Source organism: Mya arenaria, chromosome 16 (genome assembly GCF_026914265.1).
Source record: "Mya arenaria isolate MELC-2E11 chromosome 16, ASM2691426v1".
Classification (NCBI taxonomy): Eukaryota; Metazoa; Mollusca; class Bivalvia; order Myida; family Myidae; genus Mya; species Mya arenaria.
Window position 1 is genome coordinate 49,873,038 of NC_069137.1, and position 13,895 is coordinate 49,886,932.

The window sequence follows — 13,895 nt, forward strand, 5'->3', positions numbered from 1 at the left end:
TCATTCGTATCACAACCGGTATCAAACCAGTGTTTTAGGTAAAATTCACTGCTTTCTCAAGGCGGTTTCACCAATGAAAAAATGTCCATTTTCCCAAATACTTATATTTTTCCGAAATGATAATTGCAGAATACTATTTTAAATGAGAAAGCAATGAATTTTTTGAAAATAAACCAAATCTTGACAAGACTTACTCTTCACATCATTTTGTTAGCTTAAAAAGTGAAAAGGTGTGTTTTTGCCATTATATAAGCTATTTTGGCCTGACTTTGTATTTTCCCCGAAGTCGACTTTCTTTCCTAATTTGCAAGGAATAATTCCGAAAAAAAAATGCAAACCTACTTTCTCAATGTTCTCAATGGCGCGTTTTGCATTGTCGTCGTTTTGAAGTTTCGGGAGGCTGAGCATTTTCACCATGGAGTCTAAATATTCCTCTAACTTTTCCTTGGAAACGTCTAACCTCCCTGAGTGAAGAATTGCATTCCTTGTATTCCGTGCCTAAAACACAATAAAGGTCAATGTATTTCATTCAAGTTATCATAAAAAAGCAGTGCAAACGAAACGGACGAGACATGGGACGGTATTCATAACACTTATGAAGTTATTTCATTACTTAAAGTTTAATCCTTCTGTAAGTGCCCCCTGCCCCCCCCCCCCCCCCCAACCCACCCACACTATAAAAACAACAACAAAAAACGTGTATTGAACACAACCTCTGTGTATTAATCTTAATCGAATTGCCCAATTGTCTTATCAGATTTCCGATCTGAATATCCTGCTTTGCAATTTTGGGGGGTTTATTATAGAAATTGACCCTAAATGGCCCTATACCAATTAACAAATAAACAAATAAACAGGATATTGGCCCCTGCTGTTAATAGCTGAAAACGCAAACATATTAAATAATTGGTGAGTTCTAAAGTTTTACTGTGATCTACTATTGTCTCATAAGGTAGAAATACCGTGTTTTTGCACCATCTTTCAAATTAAACACGGTATCCTTCATAAGAACCATTGTTTTCACCATGTATTCATCCTTTTTGGTATGGTAAAACAATTGTATTATTTTGGTAAATCTAATTTGGGAGTGCATCTTTAATAAAAATAGTACACATTATAATTGTTTTAGTATGTCTTACGTCTTTAATTATCTGTGATTGTCCGAACATGTTCCATAGAGTCCTGTTATGAATACAGATGCTAAGAAGCCCAGCAGCATCTGTGTTTGCAGCTGATGTCACCGCCTTGTAGCCTTCAACGATATAAACACATATAATCTCGTATTATACAGTCGAACCCAGTTGGCTCGAACTTCCAAGGACCAGCATAAACACCTCGAGCTTTGAAAAATTCGAACCAAGCGCGAATTTTTACCTTCAATATAAAGAAATTGGTCCTTTACATCCAGTCATCCAGCGAGTTCAAGCCAATGGGGTCGACTGTACATTATCCTTTTACGTGGATAACATCCAGTATGAAAATAACTAAACCTAATCATAATATTTAATATTTGCTTAATGGACACCAGTTCTGTTTTCTACCAAGAAAACGGACACAAGATTGATACTATAGGTTATCAGCTTTCGTCACCATTGAGTTAAAAGAAATTAATATTATTGTATGATAACTTATTGTATCATGCATATAATTATTTGTATAAATTAAAATGAACTAATCAAGTAAATAAAACATATGTTAAAGCAAACCTTGTGTTTGAATAAAACACTTTCCAAACTCCCAAAAGTTGGTAGACCAGAGTTCCACATTGCTATTAAGAAACGTTGGGCATGAGCCTTCCTGATATTCATCCCACACATAGTCGTGAAATCGACTACAGGCGCTGTATTGAGGGCAATGTCGTCGGGTGGGGCTACATTCCCTTGCGCAAAGGCATTTTTTCTTTGTGTACGGGCAGTTTTCTTTCCGGTGAATTGGACGCAAATTGTCGATGGTACAAGCACTGCAGTCATACTTGTAGCCCGGGGTCCGGCTTCTACTTTCGACCTTTGCGACAATTGTTGAATGTTGATATTTAATTTCGTCCTCTACGCATTTTTCGCATCCATCTTGCATGTACCGTAGACCAATACATGCTTTCACCCAAGATTTGAATGGAGGTCGATATAAATTTGTATCGCCTGACATATTAGATTTCAACGTAATCCTTATTCGAGGGTGTCACCAGCATTCTTCTCACTGGCAACAACGAGAAAATATTCATTAAGGTACAAGTACCTTTGAAGTTTAGTTATTCACGCCACTATCTTCTGTTTTCCGCATGTGTATTTGTTTCCTTTTTAAATGATTGATTCATAACACTAGAAGTAAACTTATCAGTTTCAGTTTTCCAAAACCTGCTTTTGTTTTGAAAACATTTAAGTAATAGATTTTTTTCAAACTAACTAGGTTTTCATTTGTACATTCGTTTCATTGTCATTAATCGTTACAGTTAAAATGATATATCCGTTATAAGCACATACGTCCGATTAAATCCATTATAGAGGAATATGACAGGGGCTTCTTTTTTAGCTGCTTTTATATATTGATGTGAAATATGCTGTATTTTAGAGTTTAATTACACGCTATATAATAAACGATAACCACACTGTCGTATAACTCTAGATGTATATATCGTAAAGTTATTTTTATCTTTAAATGTAAAAAAAAACTTGTGCAGACTAAAATGAACAATGAAACTTTGAAACGACATGCCACAGACGCATATACATAGGTAAAACTTCCTGTTTGCTTAAGAATAGTCCAACTACGTATAAACACAGTGTTATATATACATGTATTCACATACACAGCTGGTATAACTGTTATTATACAGTATGTTATAATATGAATGGAGCGTCCGCTGAGAGAGTTAACAATTCCGCCATTTTATGGTTTCATGATATATTACACGATATTCCGATGATTGTAGAACTATTAGATCACCAGATATAATTAAATCAAGTTTATGACAAAAATCACTCGCTACACACAATAGTCAAGTTAGCGTAAAAATGTTTATGATATTGTTTTTGAAAGTTTAATCACAGCTCAATTCACTGTCTTGTTTTGATTCCGTTTACAATATGGCTGATAACAAGCTATGACTGCGCTCGATATGCATTCATTTTCAGAAAACGAAACTGCATGTAGCTTACCTAGTTGCTATATAAAGCACAAAAGATTGTATTGATTGTGCAATTGACGCACATTAATCACTGTATAGATTGTACGTTTAATATCGCTTTGTTCATATTTATTTACATGGTTCTATTCATTGTTTCAGTCTGTTAAAACAATTAAGTGCAACCTTGAAAATGTTTAAACTACTATATTTCGATTTAGTTCGGTAGCGCTGCATTCTGCAGTAAATGCATTCATGTAGATCTAGCGTATTTTTAATGAACTCGAGACCTAATTCAGTTGATTTTTTTTAGATATTTTGGTTTTAGTTTATTTTCGGTTTTTCATTTAAATCGTCTCTCTTTACACAGCCAAAAATTAAAACGTTTTTAAAAGTGTATTTTGTTAGGAAGTTTCCCACTGCAATATTTGTAGTTGTGATTCAGCCTGCACCTGCAACAGTAAAAGTAAAAAAGCATTTTACAAATAAAAAAACCTGTTAAATTGCCTTAAAACTTTTCGGATATCTTATTTAGGTTCAAAGTTTGACAACTGTGAATATTAACATATATTATCGATGTGTTTTATTTCCAAATTGCCCTTTTGTTTCACGGTGCATGGAAAATTCATATCCAATTCAAATTCAATATTTATCTTCAAATCCGGATTTCGAATATATATTAAAAGGTAAAACATTGCCACTGGCGAGATCCAAACAAACGTATTTGTTAAAAAACGGAATCTTACCCTATTTATATACTATGTGAAACACACACTAGATCGTAAAATAGAAAGGTAGGAAGGTAGGCAATAGCTAATCATGCGGGGGGGGGGGGGGCTCACCTCCTTTCAATTTAGGAGAAAAAAAGTAAAACAATACGCACACAATGTACCATTCCGGACTAAAATATTGTAAAGAAAAATATAGAGGGAGCAAACCCCACCCCATCACCCCGCCAACGCTTTCAACTAAGTAAAATTCAGTTCTTATGGAGGGGCGCGAGTCCAACGATAACACCCAGAAGTAACGCCCCCTCTAACGTCAAATCCTGGATCCACCTCTGGTAGGTAGGTAGGTGGGTAGGTTCTCCTTATTTCTACAGAAATGGCGCGCATAACAAATACAAAAGCAAAATATACAAATTATATACTAGTAATCAAATATATACATTTCAGCACATGCTATACATTTGTGTTCGCACATATTTGTGAACAAAAGATAATCAATGATTTACCCCATTCACTGCTGCTCCATATCAAGTAGAGTATATTTAACGATTAATACAACATGTTTTTTCGTAGAGAGTATTTAGTCGGTCTACATGATTTGGCCCACAAATATGTGCGAACACCAAATATGTACTGAATACACGATTTGGTACAGTCGTCTATTTTCCCTAGGCCGCCTCTGCACTTGCGGGAAAAAAACTATGATTGACAGCTAGGGATGCCTTTTTCTGAGGCAGTAGAAGCTTACGTCATGACACGAATTTAAAATAGATGAGTAATCAGAGATCGAATTGTATTGACAAATATTTAGTACACTTTTTAAACGATTTTGTGACAATTTGCAAATAAGAAATAAGCATTTACGTAAGATCTTCTAATTATTTTAAGATTTTCATTTAATTTATAACACAGCAAGCTCTTTTCAGTACTAAAATGTGATTTTGTTGATATTTATCCTCATGAGAAAGAGATCAGAACTGCGTGATTGGGAAGAGCTTAACACCATTATGAATATCATCCAAGCTTCTGTTCTTTGCAACGCACTAAGGTAATTATGATACTCCAAATATCTACAATTTGTTCATTATTCCCTAAAAGTTCATCTGTCTTTGTTTGTCCGTATTTTGTACAATCACAAACTGTTTTGAATTCCTACTATGAAATATTAACAGAGCCAACAAAATTTACCATCTCACGACATTTATTCACGTATTTAACACCTGGGTGATTTAACTTTCGCGCCGAAATACCACTACATATTGAGAGCGGAGCTAGTGAGTCAAATAAACGCGGTCACACAATAAGTCAAGAGTGCATTTTGGCGTTGTACATAGAGTGGTGAGAGCTTTGTCGGCCTGCGGCCTCGCTGCGCTCACTCCATATGTTTAGATCTCCAACAACATAATTCAATTTCCATATTCTGTAGATCACCAAAATGAACTCTTACACATAAAAAACAGGAAACACAAACTCATCTTACCGAATAAATTTTAAGTAACTTTCAGTTGACATATTAATGTTTTGAGGAATGGCATTATAACATACGCTGTCATTTAGAGCTTATATTCCACCAACATTACAGCAGCAAGAAAGGATAACCCCCGTCCATTGTTTGTCTGCTATGTTACAAACAAAATTTGGTAATAGATTAGTAAATTATGTTACATTATTTTAAAATAAATATCCGTACACGCGGTAACTGGGCCCATATTAACGACCATCTGTAGTCTATTTAAAAGTTAATCAAATCTTTTCTCGGAAGTAGATCTAAAAAGAATATAAGCAATTTACTGTTGCCATCATAATCGATTGTTTTTTTTTATTCAGACAACATAAATTTTAGCATAGAGAGTTAACAAGTGTGTGCGGAGTTTCGCGGATTTTATACCTGCAAGGAACTCGCCTTTTTAATTCTTCGGTCGACAGATCACTCTCAGAGGGCCTAAAATCCAAACTCCGCGGAACGCAAAATCTATAAATTCAGTGTGCTAGCCAAGAAAGCGAAAATCGGCGGGGAGTATTGAAAGTGGGTCTAACTCATCATTTGGCTGTACTACGATTGTATTAATCGCGAAATCGCGAATAAATCGCTATATAAATAGTACGTTTAAGATAGCTTTGTTCGTATTTATTTACATAGTTCTATTGTTGCATTGTTTCAGTGTATTAAAACAATTAAGTGCAACCATGTAAATGTTTAAAGTGCTATATTTTGATTTAGTTTGCTAGAGTCTCGTATACGCCGCGCTGTATTCCGCTGTAAATGCATTCATGTAGATCTAGCGTATGTTTGATGAACTCTAGACTCGTTATTTTAGATATTCAGGTTTTAGTTTATTTTTGGTTTTCATTTAAATCGTCTCGCTTTACACAGCCAAACAATAAAACTTTCAAAAAAAGGTATTTTGTTAGGAAGTTTCCCAGTGCAATATTTGTAATTGTGATATATTAAGAGGTAAAACATAGTCACAGGCGAGATCCAAACAAACGTACTTGTAAACAAGAGCTGTCACAGTATGTGACGAATGCCCCCGAATGTGACATTGACCTATGAACAAGGTCAGTACATGAAAACTTGATATTGCCTTTACGTGTCAAATACATATGTCAAGTTATTTTAAATTGCCTCTGAACATAAAAAACACCTATAATTGACAACCTACCTACCTACCTCTAATGTCCTCATATTCAGCATTCCATTGTGAATAAACACCTAAGTGTATCTTTCAACTTAGAGGTAGAGACATGGGTCTTGCACGTGACACGTCGTCTTGGTATGTAAAACACATGTGGCAAGTTTTTTTTAAAATATGTCAATAAAAGAAAAAGTTAATGCCCGGACACGACAACCTATACTCTTTGTCCTTATATGCAGCATTCCATTGTGAATAGACAAAATCCATTGTGAATAGACACCTAAGTGTGGCCTTGACCTTAGAGGAAGGGGCACGGGTCTTGCACACGACACGTTGTCTTGGTATGTCAAACACATGTGGCAAGTCATTTTAAAATATGTCCATACAAGAGAAAGTTACAGCCCGGACACGACAAGCTATACTCTATGTCATATATGCAGCATTCCATTGTGAATAAACACTAAGTGTGACCTTGACCAAAGAGGTAGGGACATGGGTCTTACACGCGACACATCATCTTGGTATGTCAAACACATTTGGCAAATAATTTTAAAATCTGTCCATAAAAGAAAAAGTTACAGCCTGGACACGACAAACCTTTACTCTATGTCATTGTATGCAGCATTCCATTGTGAATAGACAACTAATATGTACTAAATATACGATTTGGTACAGTCGTCGATTTTCCAAAGGTCGCTGATCCCTTTGCACTTGTGGTAAAGTAACTATGATTGACAGCTAAGGATGCAGTTGTCTTGAGGCAGTTAAAGCTTACGTCATGACTTTAAGTTAAAATAGATGTGCAATCAGCGATCGGATTGTATTGACAAATATTCAGTACACGGTCAAAAAGTATATGTGAAAATTTTAAAATTAGAAATAAGCATTTACGTAAGATCTTCTTATTATTTTAAAATGTTATACGTACTTTGTGTATTAAAGTCAATGGAGGCTACTACCGCGAAACGAAGTCCGAAGTTACAAAATTTACTTTATTGAGCTAAATAATAAGAAAATGTTTTATATATCTTAGCTAAATTAACAAATTGTTTATACGAAAACTATAATTAAATGTCACAGCACAAAAAACAACAACAAAAAACGGTACTTATTTTACGAGTATACACTACAGTAATCGTCATTTCCTGTAGACGCAATTCGTGACCTAATCTCTATATATATCGATGACCCGAATTCGCTTTCTTCTTCTGTATTGGCGAGCTGCTCATGTTTATGATAATTCTACTTTCTGAACCTTGAAATGGCAAACAACTAGTTGTCTAGATAGATTGGAAGTGTTCTCTGCTTCATGCCTCTCCTCATGTTTCTTTGAAGAACCATGCTCCTGAATATTTACATGCTTCTGGAGGGTGAGTAAAGTTAGATCATTTTATGTATTTTATATAAAAGTTGACAGGATTTACCAGTTTTTTGTGTAACGCTATTTTTAGCAACGCGAAAGTAGTTCTGGAATACACACGGTACTCGTATGATACGGAATCAAAAAAACGACAGTATAGTGATACTGTATTTTCACTGCTGGATATGGAAATGAAAATTGATAGGCATACAATGATATGAAATATTAACAAATTCACGACAATTTACCATTTCACGACACTCATTCACGTATTTAACCCCTTGTGCGATTTAACTTCCGCGCCAAAATATCACGTGACTATATATAGAGGGCGGAGCTAGTGAGTCAAATAAACGCGAACACCTATTAAATAAGAGTTCATTTTGGCGTTGTTCATAGAATGGAGCGATATTTGTCGGCTTGCGGTCTCGCTGCGCTCGTTCCATATTCTGTAGATCGCCAAAATAAACTCTTACACATACGTATAGGGCTTTAGAATTCAGTTTCATGACTTTTCATATACAACATAATGCACAATCTTATCACAAACAATATTAGATCGTAACCAATAAAAAAATAGTAGGTCATGCTTAAAACACATCATGGCATGCATGGTAACGGTAAAGACTAATTTCGTATAACGTAATTAATAATAGTCTTTCTGCTCAAGTCTGTTGTGCTGGATTACCTGTATATAGGTGATACTTGTTTGATTCAGTGTAACATCACAATAAGTTTCACCGAGGAAGTACCAAAAGCTATAAGCCTGGGGTTTTCAAAAAAGGAGGGGGGTGGGGGGGGCGTGGTCAAAAATCTCCCCAGAAATATAAACACGGCAATCCAGTTCACTGACCAACACTATGCACAGTTAAAAAGAGCTGTACTGCTGACGTGGAGTACGTTTCCATCAAACTTCTGTGATTACGAATACTAAGACTCAGACTTAAAAAAAGAGAGAGCATCTTTATTTTATTCGTTTTACAAAAATAAATGTGAATTCAGTCAAATTTAGCTATATCGAAGACGCTGGGACCTCGGGAAATACTTCAATAAACGAAAATAAACGATATAACCAAAATACAAAAAGTGTATAACTACACCCAACACATTAAGGTTGCATGTTTTTATTTCAACTGCATACGGTATTGACCTAATTGACGCTGCTTTATTACAAAAGGAAACGTACTCAAAACGAGTTGAGGTAGAGCGTATTGAGAGCTGCGAACGTTCAGAATTGCTTAGAAACGTGTTGCAAAGGAAATAACGACTTAATGCGGTAGAATTAGCATGCACGGTCTATGAACGAGGTACAAATGGACAGACATTGGGTACACGTACTGACAATGCCTGGCCAAACCACATCATAACACGTCCCTATTACGATTGAAGTACGGCAATTCAATTCGAAGTAAGTCCATCTCGTGTAATACGTTGTAACTCCGTCTAATTGCAGGACGGGTTGGTCGCCCCAAGCATTCTGAGCCTGGCGTAACGGTGATGGAGCACATTCCCGACCAAACGCGTGCGAGCCGGCCCATGAAGCTCCTTTAACGGTCGTAAAATAGTTGCTACGACGTCCACTTTGTTCGCACAGTTTAGCCCGTTCGGCTACATTTTTCAGAACGTAATGAAAAGGTACATGCCGGTGTAATGCGGGTATCACGTATTTAATACACCATGTTATTGTGCAACACATGCGAGAAGACTATTGTATCAACAATCCAATTTGAATATTAGAAATTGTAATATTGTCCTTTCCGATAACTTGGTTACTTCCCCTGATTTCTAAGGGAGGCTACTCCATTTCCTACTTCCGGGGAATACATTTTGCAAGATGGCCGACGTAGACAATGAGATCACTGGGGCGTGTATGAATAACAATGAGTTGACACCATTTAAGGTCGTCGATTTGAAAAGATACCTTGCGAACCGGAAATTGAATGTATCAGGTCTTAAATGCGAATTGATTGAGAGGATAAAAGGCGCATATAGACTTTCTATAACTGACAAACGCGTGCTGGAGGAGAGAGATCGGGAAGAAAGAGAGAGAAGAGCAACCGAACGCTTTATCCTCCCATGTGGCGAGGGTCTTCCACCGCCATCAACACTGAAGGCATGGAAGTCCACTATTGATCTGTTTCCTGCTGTAGAGGAAAAGGATATATACAACTACATTGTACTGAAAAGAGACTCGAAACGTCAATTGAAGGCGAGGACTTATTATGTGGACGGACATGTACAGAAAGTTGAGGTATGTCAAATAGTGAGTTTATAATAAGTCTGAGGCTGTTTTTTCTGCCATGTTTACTTCATCTAGTTATATAATTAGCTCAAGGGGACTATTTTGACTTGGACATAAAAATAATTTGGTGTGAAAAATGTACTCAACATTTTTATGTAGGCGGGGCTAGCCACAATTAAGGGGGGTGTGGTGGATGCAAGCACATGTATGTGTCGAACCACACTGACTATATACTTATCTTAATTTTAAAAAAAATAATGTATTTTGTACAATTTTCATATGTTCTATGATGTATGTTGTTTATTTATTGTCATTTAAATTAAAATATTATTTATAATTTATTCTTCAGGTCCATCTCATAAGCGAAGAGTGCAGCCACTGTTATGTTCAAGCTTCCGTGCTGCCATCATTTCCAACTGCAAACAAAAGAAAGTCACCAGAGTACCAACCCTGGATCCTTCTGTCGAAAGTGACTGGCTGCATACACTCCGCGTTCTGCAACTGTCCAGCTGGGTAAGTTGAATTAATTTGTGATAAATCAAAGTCTCTGATCTGCATTGATGAAAGGTGTCAAACCCACACACGCTAGGCTATTTTGTCAGTATTATCAAATACTTAAACTTGGGGCATTCTTCAAACTATTTCATATCTTCTTATCAAACTTGGTACACTTGTTACAAGAGACAAAAAAGCACATGTTATAACTGTCATAATTTTGGCTTTCATGGTTAGCTGAGTTTTGCTATTTTTTTCTGAATGAAAGAACAGGCGAGCTTATGTATTGATTCAATGAACTCCCTTCACCGTGTTGGTGTTTACTTATGGCACTGTTTGTGTTTTGTATGTTCATGGCCTACCAGGAAATACTAAGTGTAAAATACTGTGTATTCACCTCCATTTTCAAACTTTAATGTTTTGGAATATACATGTAAGTATAACAAGTAAAAAGGCACACATGTAAATGAATTTTTTTATTTTCATCTAGTGAAGGTGAATGCTGCAACCATATTGGTGCCCTGCTGTATGGACTTGAAGACCTGACGCGTAAAAAAACCCTTGCTCCAACATCCAAACCCTGTGCCTGGAACAACTTCAGCATGCTGTCTGCACCACGGAAACGTAAGCTGTCGCCTAGGAAATCTGAAGATCTTATGTTCTCAAAGAAGAAACTGTACAACGTGTCAGTACGTAAAGTTTCTGTAAACAAAAACCATGAACTGAACTCTATCAATGGATGCACTGTTAACATTGACAGATTTAGGCAGAAACTGGTTGGTTCGAAGTTGAATGTAGGCTGGTTAAAAAACTTTGAAATTGAAACAACTGAAAATGAACCAGATCTCCCTGTGTTACATTCTGTGCCATTCAACTACCATGATAGTGTAAACTTGAGGGACAGTTCTAGTAAGACAGTGTTTTTGGATCATTTTGACTCTTTGAAGCAAAGCGCTGAAGAAATTCAATTAACTGAAATCTTAACAAGGGGCCAAAAAAGTGGGAAATGGCAAGAGGCCAGAAAAGAACGCCTAACAGCTTCAAACTTTGGCAGCATCTGTCGTAGGAAAGAATCAACTGAACCTGACGGACTCCTGCGGCAGATGTTGTATTCCAATTTCACAAGCAAGTACACAGAATATGGAATTAAACATGAGAAGGCTGCAAAGAGAATGTATGCGAAAGCAATGCAAACTGACCACAAAGGACTAGCAGTTAAAGACAGTGGTCTAGTTGTATGTGCCGACAGACCCTACCTTGGTGCCAGTCCAGATGGGCTTGTGTTCTGTTCACATTGTACAGAAAGTGTTGGTCTGGTTGAGATTAAGTGTCCTGCCTCTAAGAAATGGAGGATGCAAACGCCTGAGGAATGCTGTGAAGACAATGATTTTTTTTGTCAGTTAGAGAATGGCCAGGTGTTACTCAAGGAAACACACAAATATTACTACCAGGTCCAAGGGCAGATGGGAATCACCGGGAGGAAATGGTGTGATTTTGTAGTTTGGACATGTGTAGGTCTTTCTATACAGAGAATTGCATTTTGTGAATCATTTTGGCTGAAAATGTTGTGTCAACTTGACAGATTTTGCCTTGAATCATACATTCCTGAACTGTACGCACAACGTGTTAAAAGGGGAATGAGTCTGTTCAATTGATTTGTACATCGTCTAGTTATGTGTTGTTTATACATGTACATTTGAATGATCAATAATGGCAATTTATGTGAATATCTTGTTTGCTTTCAGTTATTTTCATAACTATATTCAAAATGAAACTCCAAAATGACTGTATTGTTACTATAATTTGAAACCATGAATAAAAAAGTTGTAAATCTAAATTTTGGGCAGTATTTTGAAAGTATGTGTACTTTTGTCAACATATTGTGATTATGCGATGCTGTAAATCTACTTTAATTATTTCCTTGTTTTATGTTTGACCTTTTCTACTTTTCCTTTCCATTTATCTAGTTTTCAGGGATGTATTTCTGAGCTTAATAAATGGACATATGTTTAACCTTTCAAGTGTGTTATTATTGCATTTTGTGTGCAGGATAGTGATAGCGTTTATATTGCCATTGTTTAAAGAAGTAGCTGAGTTTTACTCTAAAACAATTGAAGATGTTCAATTGAATATTGGTTTGCATGTAGCTACTGCACGGCCCATAACTCAAGACTGTCGAGTTGTTCTCCTTTTCTGACTTGCTAATTAAAAACAACAAATGAGTGTTACTTTCTTATGTTTGCAGGGTGCAAAACTTAAAGGGGCTATACACCGTGTGATGAAATATCGAAAAAAAAAAAGAAACTTGTCAAAAACTGACATAAACTTGGTATCAATGTGTACAATGCATTGAAACTAACTAACTGAAGTACCACATACCGTAGTATACAATTAATTTATTTTCGCATTATTTTTTCCATATTTCTCCATTAATTTTTTTTTACTGGGTATGTATACCTAGTAGAATTCATTCTTATGCGTGATTTGCTAGTTGATGATATCATGGGATATAACCAAGTAAGGTATATTAGCTTAAGCATTCATATGGTTTCGGATAAGCCTTCGTAGCAAAGTGGATACAACACTGGACAGCTATTTTGGTGACACTAGTTCAATCCATAGCTCAATTTTCTTTTACATTTTGGTATTTCTTTACCATTATCATATCAGAAGAGTAAAACATTTTATTAAATAATTTGTCCTGAGATTTGTTACAGAAAAAAACTTTATTGGTGCCAATCTGGTGTACAGTCCCTTTAAACATTGGGACATATTTAGCATGGGGCTAGTTTTTTTAATCTAATGTATCTTAAAGTTAACATTTGTCGGGCATTTCAGTTTGATCTATGGCACTCTTGCCTATTCTTATTTCCACTTAGTTCAATTATGAAACTGATATGAAAATGGTTCATACTGAAAAATCCTTTAAGCAATTCAATACTAATGATTTGAAGTACGTGGTAGATCAATTACACATGGCAAATAAAAAAAAACTCATTTCAGAGCCAAACTTAATAAGTGATCTTTGACTTTTATTCTTAGAAATGTTACAAATAATAAAACCACAAAATACAAAGCAGATGTTTCACAAACAAAAAATTATATCAATAAATTGATCAGTTAATGCATACATGTTTCAAATCAAATCTTGAAATCCATTCACATGAGCATATTTCCTTATCCATTTTTGTCAAACCTGAATCAAATGTGTAATCTCATATGTTATCATATAACTTGCTCGAAAAAATGATTTTAAAACAAAATTGTAATTTCATTGTTCTAGTTAGAAGTATACAAGTTTTTATCCCTAAAT

The 13,895-nt window shown here is 35.7% G+C and overlaps 1 protein-coding gene across 7 annotated transcripts in view; it reads right to left on the reverse strand.

The window, feature by feature from the left end:
- LOC128222086 (uncharacterized) overlaps nt 1-3,085 on the reverse strand; it is a 34,048-nt gene extending 30,963 nt beyond the window's left edge. For 4 of the 7 annotated variants that reach the window (XM_052930899.1, XM_052930900.1, XM_052930901.1 and 1 more), the window contains exons 1-3: nt 1,707-3,085; nt 1,140-1,252; nt 343-498 (exon numbers count right to left, since the gene is read on the reverse strand). In XM_052930899.1, the coding sequence (XP_052786859.1) occupies nt 343-498; nt 1,140-1,252; nt 1,707-2,145 (708 nt within the window). In that variant the 5' untranslated portion in view covers nt 2,146-3,085. The remainder of the gene's footprint in view (nt 1-342; nt 499-1,139; nt 1,253-1,706) is intronic. The other 3 variants (XM_052930898.1, XM_052930897.1, XM_052930896.1) reach the window with 3 other exon arrangements.
- Nucleotides 3,086-13,895: the final 10,810 nt, after the last annotated feature.